The sequence below is a fragment of the Spermophilus citellus genome (assembly GCF_964194105.1).
Source record: "Spermophilus citellus genome assembly, chromosome: 19".
Classification (NCBI taxonomy): domain Eukaryota; kingdom Metazoa; phylum Chordata; class Mammalia; order Rodentia; family Sciuridae; genus Spermophilus; species Spermophilus citellus.
Window position 1 is genome coordinate 18,178,571 of NC_138201.1, and position 20,424 is coordinate 18,198,994.

Below are 20,424 nucleotides of genomic sequence, written 5' to 3' on the forward strand. Positions count from 1 at the left end.
CCACTTTCCAGATTCTACCACACACCCAGGAATCTCAATCCAAAAGGGAAAACTAAAGGGAAAGAGATGACTCGGTTTTTTGAGCAGGTAAACTACGAGTCGTTCCATCTCCACAGCTATTTGAAGTTGTGTTTTTTTTTTTCGGGGGGGGGGGTTACTGGGGATTGACCCCCAAGGCGCATATCCACTGAGGTACCTCCCCAGCCCTTTTTATTCATTATCATTTAAAAAAATTTTTTTTGTGTGTGTCAATGGACACAATACCTTTATTTATTTATTTTTCTGTGCTGCCGAGGATCGAACCCAGTGCCTCACTCATGCAAGGCAAGTGCTCTACCACTGCGCCACAACCCCAGCCCCTTATTTTTTATTTTGAGACAAGGTCTTGTAAGTTGCTGAGAGCCTCACTAAATTGTTGAGGCTGGTCTTGAACTTGATCTTCCTGCCTCAGCCTCCCAAGCCACTGGGATCAAGGCGTGTGCCACCACAGCTGGCTAGCTATTTGCAATGCTAAGAAACCTAACATTGCATTCACTAAGTTTGCTCAATCAAAGGTTCACAGTGTTTTCTCTCTTACACGGGTTGAAAGAGGAGTTTCTCTAAAGCTGATTTTTGGTTTTAGCAGAAAAAAATGGTTTCATTTTCTGATTCACTATTTCCTACACCAATAAAAGACGACAACTTTAAAGACTTCTTAAAGTATGCACCACTAAAGGTGAACCTCAATGCCGGCAGATTTCAAGAAAGAAGGTGCTTGTTTTCTGCCGCAGATCGTGGCTTCACTGTGTCACGGCACCGGGGGACTCTCTGAACCTGTGCTTCTGTGTGAGGTGCGTCTCTTCTGCAGGGACAGCAGGCTTCCTCATGGCCTCCTTTGGACAACTCCTGTTTTTCTCTTACATTGCATACGAGTCTCATCCTCCTTATTCCAACAGTAGTTCTACTCCAGCCCCACTGTGTGCGTTCCCCCTACAGAAGAGCTTTATCTCCCTACCCCCCTTCCACCATCACTTCTCCACAGCATCCTCTGTGGCCCCGAGGGCTGTGCGCTGACATGAACCACCGTTTAACAACAAACTGCTTTCCTTTTATTTCCCAAATGTAGCTAATATATTGATTTTTGAAGTTATTTCTGTACAAGTGGCTACATTTTCTATAAATATCATTTTGGTACAGTAAAAGGTCATCTTAAAATATACTAATAAAAATCGGGCTCTAGGTCAGAAGGAACTGAAAACCCCTGGAACGAGGGACCACACTGCATGCTCAATGAATGTATCAGCACCTGGGCTCATTTAATGAGTAGTCCAGCTCTCAGTGTGAGGCCCGGTGTTTAAAATAAGAAAAAACTGTTAACAACTGTTCACACACACTCCCAACTTGGAAGATACAATTTGACTGGGCTTTCAACTCAGCTTCTTCCTGTCTGTAGAAACACTCCCACATGTGAGCCCAAGGAGAGAAGCACAAAGATGATCCTTGCAGTACGACAATTCAAACACACACCTACAGTGGAGTGGCCAAATAGAAACCTGACCTATGGCACTGCTATATAATTAATAGGAAACAGAATTATGTATGTATCTCTATATTTGAGCCACAGTTAAAATATTAACTTTATCAAGGGATCATACTGATCAGAATCTCACATCCAGTGTGATTCCATTTACTTTCAACTTAAAAACCTACGCATCCCTGGGGCTGAGTATGGAGCTCAGTGGTAGGGAGCTTGCCCAGCGTGCATGAGGCCCAGGGCTGGAGGCCCAGCACTGCAGAAAGCAAAGACAAAATTCCCACAACTAAGAACTATATATTTCTATAGTTAAATATGTCTGAAGGCACTCAGGAAAAAAGTCTGGAGGTAACACACCCAACTAAAAACAAATTTCAAAAACTTGGTGTCATTCAGGCCAGATCTACTGGTTACATGGTGATTAAGTTAAAAAACTGATTAAAGATGAAGTGAAATCTAGAATTAGCTATAAAATACCTACAGAAAACATAGGAGAAAATCTTTGTGGACTAAGATTAGTTCATTTTTAGATAGATAGGATAGTAAAAAACCCAAATAATAAAAATGAAAAAAATACATTAAACTTCATCAAAATAAAATTTGTTCAAGAGACATATCAAGAGAATTAAAAGATGTCATAGATTGTAAATATTTTCTCCTAATATATCTGAATAAATAACATGCATGCAGAATATATTTTAAAAACCCCGAATTTAATAAGAAAACAAAGACCTCAATTTAAATAAATAGGCAAAAGATTTGAAGAGACATTTCAAAAAGGATATATGGCAAATAAGCACAAGAAAAGATGCTCAACATCAGTCATAAAAGAAATGCAAATTTAAAACCACAAACTAGTGCACATCTAAGATTAAAAGATACCGATTACACCAAGTATTGGCAAAGCACAGAGAAACCAGAACTCTGCAGCACAGCTGGGGGGAATATGAACTTGTATAACTTTTTTGGAAAACAATTTGTGAATTCATTAAAACAGGAAAAAACAAAAACAAAACAGAACAGTGGTTGCCTGGGGATGGATGTGGCTACAGTGGTACTGGGAAGACAACAGATAATCTAGTATTTGCATTAGAAAAGAAGAAACAAGTCAACAAGGTAGGAATCCATCCTAAGAATTAAAAAAAAAAAAAAAAAAAAAAAAAACAAATTAAGTGCAGAAAAAATAGAATAAGGACAGAAATTAATCAAAGACAAAACAATTTATAAAAATCATAATGGAAAAATGACAGTATTAAGGATGAAGGGGCTATAACTAGAGATGCTTCAAATCTTAAAAATATAAAATAAGCATATTCTGAACAACTGTATGACAATAAGTTCTCAAATTTAAGACCAAATGGACAATTTCTTAGGTAGAATCATAAAAATTTTTCTAGGCACTAATATTTTACTGGCAAGTTCTACAAGCATCCCAGGAACACCAATTCCAACTTCATGTAAATTATTAGGGCACAGAAAATGAAGGAATCTTCTTTCACCCCATTTTAGAAGTTAGCATACACCTTGATGCTAACTCAAGAAAAACTATAAGTTACCCTCACTCACGAACACAGAGACAAAACTCCTAAATAATTAGTTAGCCAAGAGCTGGGCGCAGCAGTGCATGTCTGTGATCTCAGCTACTTGGAGGCTGGTGGAGGCAAGAGGATTGCAAGTTCGACACCAACCAGGGCAACTTACGGAAAATCCTGTCTCAAAACAAAAAGGGCTGGGCACGGATCTCAGTGGGAGAGTGCTTACCTAGTCTAGCATATGCAAGGCCCTGGGTTCCATCCTCAACACTGGAGTTAAATTAAAAAAAAAAAAGAAAAAGAAAGAAAGAAGACAAATTGAGTCAAGAATGTGTGTATAAAATTAAAATCAAGATGAGATTAGCTTGGGCTGGGGTTGTAGCTAAGTGGTGGAGCATTTGCCTAGCATATGTGAGGCACTGGGTTCGATTCTCAGTACCACAAAGAAATAAAGATTATATCCAACTAAAACAAATTTTTTTAAAAAGGGGGAGTTAACAAACCCAATTCACCACATAAACTGATCAAAGGCGGGAAATCATATAATTACCCTACTGGATGCAAAAAAAAAAAAAAAAAAAGCAATAAAATTCATCATCTGCTCAAGAAAATAATTTTTATTACAATTAAGAATAAGAAAAAGTCTTTAATAAAGTAAAAGCTCACAGAGCTGCTAAAAGCTTTCTTTTAAAATGACGAAGGGCGAGGCAATGATGCCTACTATCGCCACTTCCATTTGACATTGACATACTAGACTATCCGAACCAAAATAGTAAAGAAAAAACAAAGAAAAAAGTAAAACTACCAATAAATCAGAGGCCATCAAAACCCAATGAGTTTAGAATTACCAGAATTAATAAGAACAAACTGCTCAAGTTTAAAAATGAAAAACAAAACCACTTGCATTTCTATATGCCAGCAAGAACTGGAAATTAAAATTTTAATCTGATATTTATAAACGGCATCATAAAAGTATTAGGAAACATAATCAAAGAAGTGCTAGATCTTTTTGGAAAAAAAAATTTGCCACAATGGATTGTAAACTCAAACATCAATATCATAAAAATAATTCTCTTCAAATTGATTAAGTATTTGCAAATCTCAATTTTGGAAGCCAGCAGGCGTTGTTTCTGTATGTATATATTGTAACAAATTAACTTAAAAATTTACAATTAAGTTGAAAGGACTGAAAAAATTCAAGACCCTCTTAAAGATGAATAATAAAGTTATGGATCCTTGACCCTTATAAATTCTCATCTTAGGCTAAAATGTCAATTCCAGGAGGCTCAAAGTTCTAAATCTAGAAAGTTCAACTTTAAATCTTTCAGAAAACAATCTAAGAACTATGGCCATGTGGTAGGGAAGACCTCATAAATAAGAGATGGGCAATGCAATCCCCAAAGATAAGGGCTGATGAAGCATCACGAGAGTGTAAACCCCTCAGTAACAATTCCTCAGCTGCCTGACTTGCAGGAGGCTGACGGGTTAGCTCGTACCACTGTTCCCAGGGGTGTTTCTCTACCCTAATAGAATCCACGAGCATATTGGATACCTGAGCACCCTGGGCTTGAACCCTAACACATACTTTAATTTTGAGGATTTGCTTAGCATGTGCAAGGCCCTGGGTGGGTGCATCCTCAGCCCTCGCGCACACACAGCGACAGGCTTTAAGACTGAATGAGATCACACAGTAACACAGCTCAGGGTGTCTGGCACCGTTACGATGGATGCTCTGCTGTCAAGTTCTCTCTAAATGTGTGACCCATGAAACTGTCACAGAAATGATATCAGAGCACCAGCGGAAATCAAACCGATTCACACGTGACTGCTCCCAACTCTGCAAAGCTTTGTATCATTGGGTGACATCACAGGATGGGCGGGGGGGGGGGGGACGGACGGACGATGACGGCGTTGTGCATGTTGCCTGCTCACACCAGGACTGTCCCCCGTCCTCTGTCCTCTGTCTCACTGCGCGCTCCCCCCAGTCTTTATACATTGCATACATTTCTCTCAAGTGTCAGGCAGGAATTCAGCATCTTTAATCCTTCCTCATGTTTTCTTCCATAAAACTATTTTCACTTTAAGACAAAATCCTATACTTAAGTTTCATTATTAGGATGAACGTATCTTTGTAACTGTGCTATTTTTATTTTTATTAGGGTTATTATTTCTGGTAGTTCCTGGTCTGTGCCAAGCCCTATTTTGCTATAAGCTGTTATTTTTAGCGTACAGAACACAGGGTTTTCAGAAACGTCTGCATTATGTAATGTCAGAGACGTCCACTTTCCAACTCTTAGAGAGCAGAAGAAATCTTACCAATGTAGTCCTGCAGGGGATACAATTTGGCTCAATCAATACAGACCAGGGAGAGCAGGGACATCATACAGGATAGGCACAGCCACCCAGCGAAATTCCACTGCAAGGATTAAGGATATGCACCTGCTCACCCTAGGAAGGGAGCCTAGTGCTCAGGACGAACCAGCCGCACCCACTGCACCCTGGAGGCTCCTGATCCAACCCCCGGAAGACTGCTCAAGACTCTCCGATGGCTCCCAGCACATGGGAAATAACATACAGGTCCGTCACCACTGCCTGTGAGGCCAAGATGCTGTGGCCCGGCTTCTCCCCCGACCTATCCCCTCTGCCCTGAGCTCCTGCCACACAGGCCTCACTGGGGCTGTCCTGTAGGGAGACATTCTATAGAATATGAAGACAGTCTCTAGAATATTCCAAGCGTCCTCCCCTGCTTCCCTGCCTAGAATGCCCCCCAACTCTGTAGCCTCACCCCAGAAACTCACAAGAACCACTCCTACACCATTCAGGTCTCTATTTAAACGCCACCATCTGAGACAGATCCTCCTGGACAGACCCAGACGTCAACTCCCATGGGTCTCTTTCCCAAAGGAGCACCCTGGCCTCCTGACATTTTAGTTGTGGTGAGATAGTCACCATCTATTTCTAATAGAACAGAAACTCGTGTTGCAAAGCCTTCATCCAGCATGCAGGAAGCACTCCTTAACAATTTCGTGATAAATGAATGGGATATTTCTGGAGCCCCTTGAAGTCCATGAATGAACAATGACAATTTGCTTTACAAAGACAAGTGCTTCCTGACTTCCAGTTAAATACAGAAAACATGTACATTTGCTACCCCCATTTCTTTACCAAATCACATTGCAGTATGAGTAAATGAACAATAATAAAAAGGGCCCAAATGCACAAGGACAAAAAGAGCAGTCAGGAGATAAGGGGGTCACAAATGCCAAGAAACAGCAGATGGCAGAGTGGAAGCTGACCCAGCAGAATGGACACATCTGCAGAGGCGCACACCGCCGAGGAGCTGGCCCACGCCCCCTCAGAGCCCTGAGAAGGCTCCGTCTAGGACTCTCGGTCTCACAGAAAGCTGGGCTAAGCAGGCTGAAAACCAGGGACCAGCAACCCCGACCACCACACCGTGCCTCAGTCCACTGCAGGAAACAGGAAGTCTGTGTGCAGACGAGCTGAGCAACAAGCCCAAACCCAGAGACGACACATCTGCACGGTGAAGGAGCCAACCCTGATCCCTCCCTCCTCTAAGAGGTATGGAAAGGTGATGCGTCACCAGCTGCCAGGGTGGCAACTAAAAGACCACACAAACACAGAAATGCCTTTTTCGGGAGTCAAGGACGGCTCAGGCAAGGGAAGAAAGGGAGGCAAGAGAGATAGCACCCCAGAAACCCCTCTATTATTGGGGAGAAGATATCCTGTAGGATATTGCACCCAAATAAGGCAAGGGATAGGATTTTGAAAAGTGCAGTCTTGCATGGGGATGTCCTGTGGTCAGCAGAGTGACTGACCTCTTGGCTAGTCACGCCCACCTCAGAGGCCGCATGGGTCACAGGCAGAGCGAGAGGAGGGCGCACTGTGGTGCTCGGCCCATCAGCAGCAAGGCCCCCACACACAGCCCAGGGTGCCTCCGACAGTGACCTAAGGAAGGGTGACCCTCCACCCCGGCCCCCCTCCCATGTCCTGTGCCACAGCTTTCAAACACACAAGGACAGGAGAGCGGCAACAAGGCCTACAACTCTCAGACACGAAACTGGAGAATTCTTGCCTGGAAAAACTGGAATATCCGACTCTAGGAAAGCAACCTGCAGACGGCGGCAGGCGCGTGGCGCCCAGCCCTGGGAGTAAAAGATGAAACGGGAGGAAACAAAGGTGCCAGCTCAAGGGTCCAGACTCCAGCTCGTCAGAAGTTCTAGAAAGAGTCTTGAACAAAATTGAGGAAGAAAGTCTCGGAGAACTAGTAGAAAGCAATTTCCTAAAGCAGGAGGATGCAGATTTCTAAACCCAAAGAACCACCTGAGCCCTGGGCATCATGGATTTGAAAAACGCATCCACTAAGGGACAAACTGTGAACTTCAGAACCAAGGGGTAAAGAGACCATCTTAACAATGGGGGTGGGCAGGGGGTCAGGGCTGAGGCCCGAGGAGGAGGCTGCAGCTCCAGCACCGCCCAGGGGGAGGCGCAGGAGCTCCCCAGAGCAGCCTCAGCCCAGTGAGGCCTTCTAGAGAGAAACAGCAGAGCGGCCTTGACCTTTCCAAAGCAACACTCCAAGCTGAAAGAATGAAATGCCTTTGAAACTCTGAAGTAAAACCACTTTCAACTTCGGTTTCTATTCCTAAACCACCAGCTCAGCACAGGAGAGTAAATAAGGACAGGTTCAGATCTCAAAGATCAAACACCACCCGTCTCCCAGGCACCTTTTCCCAGAAAGCCATGGAAGCATGTTCTCCATAAGAAACAAAGAAAGAAAAAAAGCAATGAAGAAACCAGGAGAAAGACAGGGACTCAAGGAAACAAAGAATCGAAACAAGAGAGAAGGGCTGACCAAGCCAGAAACATGAGCAGGAGCAGGACAGAGGGCCTGAGGAGGAAGGCTTCCACAGGAAAGAAGCACCGGAACATTCTTCTGATGTCTCTGTATGGAAAACAGCAGAGTCTCAATGCCACCAGAGACACCAGGAAGCAGGTGGCACATCATACAACAGCACAATGGCTCCTGCGGTGGACAGACACAGTCTTATTGGGATGATGGAGAGAAGAGATGTGGGCATACGAGTCCTTTAAACCATGAAGTTCTCCCATCCATGATGGCGAGTCAAAAGAAAATGCCCAGTCAGAAATAAAAGCAGAGTTATTATTAGATGTTACAGCAACAAACAGGATTATAACAAACAGTACTATCAGTAACTGTGCCCCCAAAATTGGACAACCTAGACGTCACCTAGGGACCAATTCCTAAAAACACACAACCTACGAAGACTGATGAAGAAACAGAGGATCAGAGTAGACCTAGAACTATGAGGAGATCAAATAAGCAATCAAACCTTCCAAAAGGGAAAAGCGCTCGACCACATGGCTTCACAGGGGAATCCCATCAAATACTCAAAGAAGAATTTCACCCATCCTTCCAACTCTGCCAAAAACTGAAGAGGAGGGACTCTCCTAACTCATTCTATGAGGCCGGCATCACCTGGTGAAAATCCAGACACAGGAGAACTGCAGCCTACCATCACCAACCAATGACGACACAGTCCTCAGGGACACACCAACAAACCGAACAAACTGAAAGGAGTATGCAAGCACGGCCAGGAGCAGTTTGCTAAAGAACGCAGGAGTGGCTCCAAACACCTAAACTCATCAGTCACACGCCCTATTGGTGTAATGAGGGAAAACCACCCACACAATCCTCAGTTGATGGAGAAAAAGCAGCCCGAGAAAACCCAATCCCCTTTAGGATCAAGACGCTCAGCCAAGTAGGAACAGAGGAGATCACCTCCACATAACGCAGGCCTGGCGTGAAGAGCCACTGCTAATGGCAGTGCCTCTCAAGGACGGCAGACTGGGGGATTTTCCTCCAAGATCAGGGAGGGGCCAAGAATGTCTGCGCCTCGGCCACTTCTACTCAACACCACGGAGAGTTCTAGCCCAAGCAATCAGGGAAAAAAGGGGACAGGGGCATTTGTAGCCGATGTGATCTGATATGTAAGAAAAGCTCTGTTAGAAATTCTAAGTTTGGCAAAGCTGCAGGATACAAAATCCACACACAAAAAACCAGTCACCTTTCTTAACTCTGCACAATCTGAAGAGGAAATTAATAATTCCACTCACAACAGCATCAAAAGTAACAACCCCAGGGCTGGGGTTATAGCTCAGCAGCAGAGCGCTTGCCTCACACATGAGAGGCACTGGGTCCCATACTCAGCACCACATAAAAATAAAGTAAATATACTTAAAAAATAACAACCCAGGGAAAAAAAAGACTGAAAACTATAAAACACTGCTGTAACAGATTAAAGATGCCATAAATTAAGTGGAAAGCTATCCCATGTTCATGGAGTTGGAAGACACAGTGTTGTCAAGATGCTGAAAATACCCAAAGCCACACTGATTCAGTGCAACGCCTATCAAAATCCCGATGATTTCTTTTCAGAAACACAAAAGTCTATACCAACATTCTGATGGCATCTCTAGGCACCATCTTGAAAAGCAAGAACAAAGCGACATGTCTCACTGATTACAAAACTTACTACAAAACAGTCTAGTTCTAGCATAAACAGGACATATACACAGACCAATTAAATAGAATAGATCCTAAACCTTGAGAATATTAAGCTAAATGAAATAAACCAGTCACAAGATAACAAGTTTTGTGTGACTCTCCTTGAAAGCAGTCACATTCATAGGAAGCAGGATGGTGGTTGTGCGAGGCTGTGGGGGGGGGGGGGCTGTTCACAGCAGCACTGCTCACAGTAGCCAAGAGGTGAAAGCAACTTCAATATCTATTGAAGGGTGGATAGATAAATAAAATGTGGCCCAATGGAATATTAATCAGCCTTAAAAAGGAAGGAAATTCTGACACACACTACAACACAGACGAACCTTTTGGACATTATGCTAAGTTATATGAGCCAGTCCCAAAATAGGTGAGATTCCTAGAGTCGTCAGATGCATAGAAAGAATGGTGGGCAGCCAGGGCGCAGGGAAAAGGAGAATGGGTAGTCAGTGTTTAATGGGGACAGAGTCAGTTTGGGAAGACAAAGGAAGTGCTGGCAGCGGACGTGCACAGCAGTGTGGAGGTGTCCACACCAGCCAGCCAGCTTTAAGATCCACGTATGTGCACTACTTGAACAAGAAAATGAAAACCGTCCAGATGGTAAGAGGGCAGAACTCATCAAATCTCCTCAGCCTGACTTGGGTCTTGCAGGACATGGAAACCTGGAACCTGAGCCACAGCAGCTCTGTCCCTTGAGCCCCGTCCCTGCACTGGGCGAGCTGTGTGTCTAACGCCCCAGTACATGGAAGCGACAGTTTAAGTTTTCTGCAGTGAAGATGTCAGAGTCTTCATGGTAAAAATAATAATAAAGGTGTAAGATTTGACTTTCTCACCCAAGGCAGGATCTTCCTGTTCAGAGTGTCTGGCCACTGGGAGCCCCTTAGGCAGCCTGGGGACCAGGGGAAAGCTTGGTCAGATCTGTTAAGCCACCTTGCGACTACTGCAGAGACACATGCCACTTACAGGGTCGCTGTATGAGTGACTTATGTCCTCCTGCTCATAGGCATTCAAAATGCTTCAGCAAGTGAACTCCAAAGCTCCTAATTCAAAATATCTCAGAGCTGAGAAGTGCTTCTGTGCAGGTGACCCTGTGGGACAGCGCCTGTGTATTTACATGTGTGCAGGTGTTAATTTCTAGTCACCGAGGGAAACCTTAAATGTTTAAAAAGTACTACAGCATCTTTAGAAAAAGAATCATTTCTTTCATAAATGAAAAGCAAAATTCGATACGACTCAAGGTCTCACTGCATCCGTTGCCAATTCTTATCTGTCAACTACCCTTTTTTTAATGAAGTTCCATAGCTGACGGGCATTGGGGTTACACTACAGCCAGCAGAGGAAGGTCTCCAATCTCTCCGCATCCTCAAGGACACTAATTAATTCTAACCAATCTAATGAATGTTAAATGGTACTTATTGTGGCTTTGAGTGAAAATTAATCAAATAAAGAATAGAAAAGTGATAGGGAAAAAATTAACAAATCCAAAAGCTTTGGTTCTTTGAGAAGATCAACAAGTCAACACTGAAAAACTTCCAGCTAGACTGAGCAAACTAGGGAGAAGACTCCAACTCCCACCGTCTCAAGAGAAGCAGAGAAATTACTACCGACCCCACAGAAATGAAAAGGCTCAGGGCCAGCACTGAGATCAGGCAACCTGGCTGCAGTCCCCACTGCTGACCACTATGCTAAGCTCTGAGTAACTGAATCGTTTCGACATCAGACATCAAGCTGTTGTTTTGTACCATCCAACTTCCTGTTCTAGAAAGTTAATCCGGGGACTCTAGAGAAAGTCATTTACATAACCACCCACCGCTGCAGGAAAAGCATGCCACTGCCGGGCAGGGTGACACACGCCTGTGCTCGCAGCTACCTGTTGGGCAGGAGGATCGCCTGAGCCCAAGAGTTTGAGGCCAGCCAGGACAACACAGTGAGACCCCATCTCAAAACAAAGAGCATAACTTTAAAGAAAACAACAAAAAAACAAAAACCAAGTGCATGATTTTAAAAAATCTATTGACGCTTACTAAACCTCTCTTACCTCACGTACAAGTCTTTAAACATTATTATTGGCATTTCCAAAAGCTCTTTACACATTACCTTATTGAATCCTCTCACCAATCCTCTCACCAATCCCAAATTACAGGTAGGTAATACTATCACTCTCGCTTTCCAGCTGAGGAACCAAGGCACAACATCACCCACCAGCAGGTGACAGGGCATGGACTCCACCCGTCTGCCTGATCTCAGGGCCCACAGCTCCACGTGGGGGAACCCTTTCTACCAGGATCCCGCCCCTTCCTACTCACTCCTCTGTGGCCCATCTCATGCACAGCCCCTCAACAGGGAATTCCTGGGGAATAGCCGTCCTGTCATCCACCAGTACTCACTTCGGGCCTCCCCCCACCCCGCACCTATGGGAGAGAGGCACCTGCTCCTTCATGGTTCACTGACCAAATGAGCCATCCCACACCGACTGTTCAGAACTCTTCAACGTGGACACTTTACTCAAGGATCTCCTGCTCACTTCACTAATCTGATTATATGCAGCTTAAGTTTATTAAGCTCAAAATTTCTAAGAACACACATACTTACCCCTTAAAAATAACAACGATGGGTAATGGTTTCAGTGGGAAGATTGTTCTTGCATGCAAGATTAATGATAACTTTTTTATTTGTTTTTGGTAATTGGGAACGGACCCAGGGGAGGGATACTTGAACCACCGAGTTGCATCTCCAGCCCTTTTTCAATTTTTTATTTTGAGACAGCGTCTCACTGAGTGGCTTAGAGCCTCACTAAATTGCCAGGGCTGGCCTTGAACTTCCGATCCTCCCATCTCAACCTCCAGAACTGCTGGGATTACAGGTGTGAACCAGTGTGCCCGCCCTATTACTTTAACTCCAAAAAATGCATGTTTTACCATGGCAAACAATTGCACCAAGTTAACACATGAATTTGCACTGTTTGAAGGAAATCAGGCATTTGGCGGAAAACTTTAGCTAGCAAGTTGTTTGAACGTATAATTCAGAACGTATTTACCTATTTTAACTTCTCTCAAAGAACTGATAGCCTTTTAGAGCAGCAATCCATATACTAGTCTCCAAATCAGCCTCAATGAGGAACCCTATAAAATATAAAATAACCCTAAATATTTGAAAAACCAACTATTTTTGAGGTGATTATTCCATTCATAAATTAAAGCAACATAAATACAAGCACTTTAACATCAATACTTTCATATTGCTAATGGCCCTTTTCAAAATATTATATTAAATTGTGAACTCTATTTTCTTTCATCTTCAGTTAACACTAACCTGCATTTGCTGGAGGGGGCGTGTAACTACGCATACTGTTGCCTTAAACTTAATGGTGGATCTAAAATTCTGAAAAAATCTGCTATTTTTATTGGTTTAAATTAGCATGTATGTGCTTAGTTTTCGTTTAAAAACAATCCTTTGTTTGTTCCTTGGTAAATCTGTCTCTGCCTTAGAAACTAATCAAATGCAAACCTGAATCCTTCCCATGGCTCTTGGTTACCATAACCCATGGTTAACTGAAGGAGCTTTGAAAAACACGCACAGACCTGGGTTAGAATCTCTGCTGGGCGACAGTGTGCCCTTGGCCAACTACATGTGTTTGAGCCTTGGTTTTCTCACCTATGAGGACGAGAACAATAGTACCAATCTCAAAAGGTTATTGTGAGAATAATATCTGGTACAGTGAATATTCACACTGTGTTATTAATGATGACAGATTAACTAGGCTTTTCAAGGTCTGGCCCGGATTACCTCGTTTACACCACAAGCTGCCCCCACATACCAAGCTGATGCCTCTGCTCCTTTACATAAATATTTGACTTAAGTTTCTTCCTAGAATCTGGCACAAAGTTCTCCACCTCACTCACTCGGGTCTGTGTGTCCAGTGCTTGCTTGTCATTCAAGACCCACCTCCAGGCTCACCTACCTCCCGTGGAGTGACATTTCTCAATCCCTGTTTACAGTCACTCCATAACCAGGCCCCGTGATCACTGAAGGAAGAACTCTGACTCGTTCTCCTCCGTGTTTCTCAGCACTTAGGACAATGGCAGATGGCCAATCACTGCTGAATGCCCAGGCCTCCATGATTTGGTAGTATTGACCAAGTATTAGGCACAAGACAGGAAGGCCAAGCCTTTGAGTTACAACTATGCCCACGAGTCTGGTAAGAGTCAGACTCTCTTTGGGGCTTGCGGTAAACTTTCAAGTCACTGTAATGTGTATGCAGCCGTCCTGTTCAAGCAGACAAATGCTACGCTACATCATTTTAACACTTTCTTCCACAGCATCCTGCTCTGGATTTGGATCACGTGACCATTTCCTTGGGACCATTTTGAAATAACAGAGCACACTGATTTTTTCTTTCCTTTCAACAGGAAGGGTACCAGCTATGGTGCTAGCCGCCGTCACTCACCTCAGCCACCTGCTGGGTCCCCACTCTGTGCTGAACCAGCCCCTGCATATTTGTAGCCATGGTGAAGCAAGATCATTAGAGAACCTGTTTGGAAAAATGCAGCAACTTCTATCAGGTGGGAGAAACCGGGCTACGTGAAAAATAGTACTAATCAAAATTCATCGTTGGTGCCATCTGACACGGGCTGTGCCCTCTACAGAAGGCCGAGCCGGCGGACAGGCAGAACGTATCTGAGTATGTGGCGCCAGCATCTTCAATTACAAGTACCGAAATTAATTTGTAGAAACATTTCAATTTGGAAACAAAGCCTCCCCTGGTAAACGGAGATGAAGATGACTCTGAAGTTTAATTATCACATCTTCTGGGTTGTAAGGGCTTGGGTCGCCTCTCGGGGAGGTGGGAATTACACACGCCTTCTTGGATAGCTCTGTCACCGCAGGCTGGATAAGAAGGCGGCCATATGAGAAAGGTGCGAGATCAGTCCTGGACAGAGCACCAGATCGCTATCATCAACTGTGCTTCTGTCACTGGTGGCAACCAGAGAAGCAAAACCTGCCCAGGTGTCACACACCTCACAGGTACAAAGGCAGACACCACGGCAGAGAACAGGCTGATGAGAACCGTGCACCCATAAACTTACTAACTTACAGTTTAAAAGTTCTCAATGAAGAGAGAACCAGATAATTCAGCTCTCTGCTAAGAGGAATAAAATGTAGCTGGGCGTGGTGGTGGCACACAACTGTAATCCCAGAGACTGGGACTGAGGCAGGAGGATCTCAAGTTCAAGGCCAGCCTCAGCAACTTGATGAGACCCCGTCTCAATATAAAAAATAAAAAGGGCTGGGGTGTGGCTCAGTGGTCAAACACCCCTGGGACCAATACAACAAGAAAAAAGATCTGATACCACCATCTGTAAAAACTGAAGAAAATCATTTGATGATCAAAAACCGTGTCAGCCTGGGTCAGGGTCACTGCTTATGAAGTAGACTCCTGGTCCCTTCTGCTCAGGAGCAGTCCCCTGTTCCCCCAGCACTTTCCAACAACTCTACCACAGAAAATCCTGGACCAAGGGAATCCCACTAGACTTCATTCCTGGAGAATTCGCTAGGGACTGCACAGGTCTCTTGCTTAATAGGAGAACAAAGCTCTGTGGATTTATTCCCAGGATTCGCACATGAAAACTACATGGCATCACCACGCGTGCAGTGTACACAGATGCTCTTCCACAGTCACAGACTGGGCCCCCAGAACACGTGACTTTACAAAAGCACTTTCCTGCAGCTCCCACCTGCAGGGCTAAGAGTGTGGGCCTCTGTGACGCTGTTTAGCTCGCTGGCACCTCTCGGTATCGTCCTACTCACTTTTAGCCACTTCTATCATAACTCTCCGTCCGATTATTTTATCTCCAAAATGGAGAGAGAGAAATGAGAGCATGAAACTGTGACCAACAAGTATCAAAAGATCTGGCTCTGGCCTTCAGGGTTTCGTCAGAACCCTGTAAGAGCTGCGACACCAGGCCACCACCAGCAGATTCAGCTCTACTTCGGGGTCAGGTGGGAAGCTGGGGGGTGGGTGGGGTCTGGTGTTCATTCTTTTCCTCCGGAGTTTCCTTCCACCCTTCCCTTCTCCCCTCCCGCCCTCTCCATCTTTCCTTTCTTTCTGGGGACTGCATCCAGGGCTCCTGCATTCTCCCAGCAAGCTATAGCCCCAGTCTATTTACTCTTTTAATAAGGAGCTCATTTTTTTTTAAAGTTTGTTTTTAGAAGGAAAAAACAAAACACAGGGAAACACATTAAATGTTTTTTCATTGCTACAATTTGTTTCCAACTAATACAGAAGGAGGGAAATAGCACCCCTTCCCATGTACCAGAAACCTGAATGGTGTTAAAATAAGAAAACCCACAGCCGGCCAGAGAGGCCACACAGCAAGGACACCACACACGGAGCTGCAGCTGGTGACTATCACTTGTTAGATGCTAGCATTGTTTCTAATTGTACTTTGATGTAAGAAGTATGTGGACTTGCGTATTTCAACATTCTGAGGGAAATAGTCAAGATTATGGAAACAACAATTCTAGAGAAACACACATCTTTCCGTTAGGTTTCCCTAAAAGAAGTGGCTTGATGTTGAAGTCAATTTTACAGATGACTGCCCAATATCATGGAGCCTTAGTAACTCAGAAACCTTTATGGCACATTTTAAATTTGCAGGACCAATTAACTTCAGATAGGGTTTGGAGCCCCCAGATAATTCTAAAAGCCAGGGACTGTAGATATTAGGCTACAGAAAAGTAGTAGGAAGCCTGTTTAACTTAGAAAGGGTTAAGTATTCTGAATACTCACTATTGTGATCATCAGTAGTAGTTGTATTTGGGTACTGGGAACTAACTCAGGCTGCTTTACCACTGAGCTATTATTTCCAGTTCTTTTTTGAGCCTGGGTCTCTCTAAATTGCTAAGGATGGCTTCAAACTTGTGATCCTCCTGCCTCAGCCTCCCGAGTTGCTGGGATTACATGTGCCCCCACACCTCGATATTTATTGATTATAAAATTTACAGATATTTTCCCCCTTGGCTCATCTACTTATGTTCTTTAAGGTGTCTTTCCCTATAACCCTGTCCAGGAGCTAGGGATGGAACCCAGGGCCTCACATATGCTAGGAAAGTCCCCTACCACTGAGATAAGTCCCCAGTCCTTTAAGCTGTCCTCTGATAAACCTAAAGATAATAATGATGTTGGGCTGGGGCTGAGGCTCAGAAGTAGAGCACTCGCCTAGCATGTGTGAGGCCCTGGGTTCAATCCTCAGCACCACATAAAAATAAATAATGTGTTCATCTACAAAAAATAAAAAAAGATAATGATAATGCTGAATTTACCAGCATTTTCTTGTATAGCTTATACTTTTATGGTTAAGAAAATTCTGTCCTACTGTACTGTTGCATGTTTTCTTATATATAAATGTTGAAGAATTCTTGCTCTGACATTTAAAATTCCTGATCCATCTGCAAATTGATCCTCAAGTTTAATGAGTAAGACTCTAATTTTTAATAGATAATCATTTCTCCAGCGCCATGTACTGAACAATATTATTTTCCTATCTGACACAAATCAGATGTCCCTCCGTATGTGGACATAATCCAAGGTTCTCAACTTTATTTTACTATTGTTCCACTTATCTTTGTCACCACCATTATCTTATTACAGCAACTTTATAATACATCTTATCTCTGGAAGGACAAATGTCCCCCGCCAACTTCCTGGGCCATCTCAAATGCCTTTCTTTATACACTTGAATGGAGCCAACTTTTCTTATACACTTGAACTCTGACAATTTCTGATTTCAGAGTTGGGTTTCTGCCTCTGAAACAGCCATGACCATCATCAACATAAGCTTTAGAGGTGCTTAAAAAATGAACAAGGAGGAATGTGCACCTATTAGAAAAACAGACACAAAAAGAGAAATTAAAAGAGAAGCTAAGGCCTTCAACATAAAGACTTAAATCCAATCAGAGCAGATGTAAGAGATGGTTTCAATACAATATTTTCCTTTTCATTACTTTTTTTTTTTTTTTTTTTGGTACCAGGGATTGAACCCAGGGGGCACTTCACCACTAAGCCACATCCCCAGCCCTTTTTATTTTGGAAACAGGGTCTTGATAAATGACTGAGGCTATCTTTGGACTTGTGATCCTCCTGCCTTAGCCTCCCAAGCTGCTAGGGATCACAGCAGTCACCACTGAACTAGGCCCATTTCATTACTTTTTAAAATGCCATAAATTCTATCTCACCTACAGATGTTTCTTTTTCTACGATATCACAACTTAAGTAGTAAAATGAAACACTTAAGTGATATTAGAAAGAGGAAGGATGTTTAATCCAAGCCCATTCAGAAAAATGTTTGGGGAGAAGCCTCTCCCTCCAAGAGCTTCTTCACTACAACAGTGGCCACAGAGACCTTGGGAAAGGGGATGCTTCCAAGGAACAGTGGGTTGTGTCTATATTACAACGTTAGAACAGCATAATTTTATAATTGACATCTGGGGGGGAAAGCCCTATTATTTTGATGCCACCATTGCAGAAATAAAGCTTTTAGAGACAACCTCTTGGCTTGTGGATCTATGCAAAATTAGCTTGATGACAAATAGTACTTGCTAAGAGGTAACTATATACATGGCATTATTTATTTATTTAATTTTGTACTGGGAATTGAACCCAAGGGTGCTTTACCCCTGAGCTACATCCCCATGGTACACACCTGTAATTTCAGCAACTTGGAGGCTAAGTTAGGAGGATCATAAATTTGAGGCTAGCCTCAGCAACTCAGCAAGACCGTGACTTAAAATAAAAATAAAGAGGACTGGGGATTTAGCTCAGTGGTAAAGTGCCCCTGGGTTCCCAACCCCCCAAAAAGAGCATGATAGGCATCATAGACTTACAGGTTAGCAGTTACCTGTTCAGCTCCCTAATCTTCAAAGATCACATCCACACACAATAATGTTCCTAGAAAAGAACCCAACTAGTTTCCAAAAAAGATTTAGTATCTTAGGTTAAAAATTGATCCAAAAAAATCTTCCTCCAACAGTTTTAAACTAAGTCCAACTACCTTCAGCAATCCTTACTAAGAAACAGCTATTAACTAGCAATGACCGACTGCTGAGCAGCAGCAAGAACAGCAAAAGAACAAGGAGTCCTCATCCGTGATGAACTTAAGGGTACCAAGAACATCTCTGCAAGGCTAACAGTCTCAAGGAAGAAGCATCTCCCTCTGCCCCTGGGAGCCAGTGACACACTGCTAGGAGAGAGGGCTAGACCAGCACTGAAGGAAGGGTGGAAAAGCAGAGGGGCAGCTCATTCACACCTGGCAGGTAGTTGTGAGGAAGGATGGTGGTCTGAGCAGCAGCAGGCCTCCTGCTGAGGAATGACTTGAGAGGGGAGTGGCAGAGAGGCAGATGCTGTTACAATGGAGAATCAGTAGTTCAGCCAAAGAACCCGTGTCTGTATATGCAGATGCCTGCACCCAGCAAAGAAAAACAGGAGGCTGATTAGGAAGCAAGGGCATCCGCCAAGGCTCAACATGAAGGAGGTTCTTAAGCTTAACTTGAACTAATGAGTTTCTCTGGGTAGCACAAGAATGACACCCGGACACAGAACACAAAACAAAGTCAAGGGCTAGGGTGACGCAGTGGCAGAGCACCTGCCTAGAAGTCACTCCCAGTACTGCAACACAAACCAACACCAAACCTGTAACAAGGGCCACAGAATGATGGCGGAACACTGTGACCAGAATGACCCCTTCCAGGCTCACAAGGACAGCCCAGGAAACCCTGCAGGCTTGGTAGAGGAGGGCGCCAGACCTCAATGCAGTGACACCTGGGCTCCCGCTGGGGACACCTGAATGTCCACTCAGTGGCCAGGACAGCCCAGCTGTGCTGTCCCCGGGCAGGGCCAGGAGTCACAGTGTCCCAATTAATAAAGTCCCTTGTCTTCATTGATAAATGCATGAGCCGTCTTGACCTCACAATCAACTGACTGAAATGTCCCTATTTATGGACTGCGTTCAGCCCCTGGTCACACAGCATTCAGAAAGCACACTGTCTGGGAATTCTCTCCTCTAAACAAGTGTCCTGGACTCGGAGGCTCAGGCACAAAGCCAAAACATGCAATGCACAGCGGACAGCACCACTTTTACTTTCTAAAGGAAAGAAAAAAAAAAAAGGCAGTAGCCCAAACTGTAAAATGTGTATTATAATTAGGACCAGGCGCCTCATTTTAGCATAAGATCCACGTGAAATTTAATTATACGTGTATTATATGGAAACACCAAGGGCATTTGTAGTTCACTGTTAAGCTGTGCAACTGAGCAAAAATAAAAAACGCTGAATTAGGACAAAAATCTCGGATTTTTTATATTTGTTTTTGGTCCCAGGGATTGAACTCAGGGGTGCTTAATCCCTGAGCTCCGTCCCCAACCCTTTTTCTATTTTATTTAGAGACAGGGTCTCAGTAAGTTGCTTAGGGCCTTGCTAAGTTGCTGAGGCTGGCCTCCAATTTATAATCCTCTTGCCTCAGCCTCCGGAGCCCCCAGGGATTACAGGTGTGTGCCACTGGGCTGGGCTGTGTTTACAATTCAGTGGCATTAAGCATATTCACACTGTGATACAGCCATCCCTGCCACCCATCTCCAGCTTCACAAATATTTTAAAGTAAATCAATACCCAATAACTATTCACAGAATACTAGATATGGAATCTCTCAATAGGTGTTAAGTATTCAGTATAATTTAATTACACTGTAATTGTCAGAAGTCTTTGTGAGACAATAAAAATTGACCAAC

The 20,424-nt window shown here is 43.7% G+C and overlaps 1 protein-coding gene across 7 annotated transcripts in view; it reads right to left on the reverse strand.

Annotated features, from left to right (window-relative positions):
* NR2C2 (nuclear receptor subfamily 2 group C member 2) overlaps positions 1 to 20,424 on the reverse strand; it is a 64,231-nt gene that overhangs the window by 36,779 nt on the left and 7,028 nt on the right. For 5 of the 7 annotated variants that reach the window (XM_081276048.1, XM_081276046.1, XM_081276047.1 and 2 more), the window contains exon 2: positions 14,091 to 14,174. The exons of the other annotated variants lie outside the window; for them this stretch is intronic. In XM_081276048.1, coding sequence (XP_081132174.1) covers positions 14,091 to 14,150 — 60 coding nt within the window. In that variant the 5' untranslated portion in view covers positions 14,151 to 14,174. The remainder of the gene's footprint in view (positions 1 to 14,090; positions 14,175 to 20,424) is intronic. 7 annotated transcript variants of the gene reach the window in all.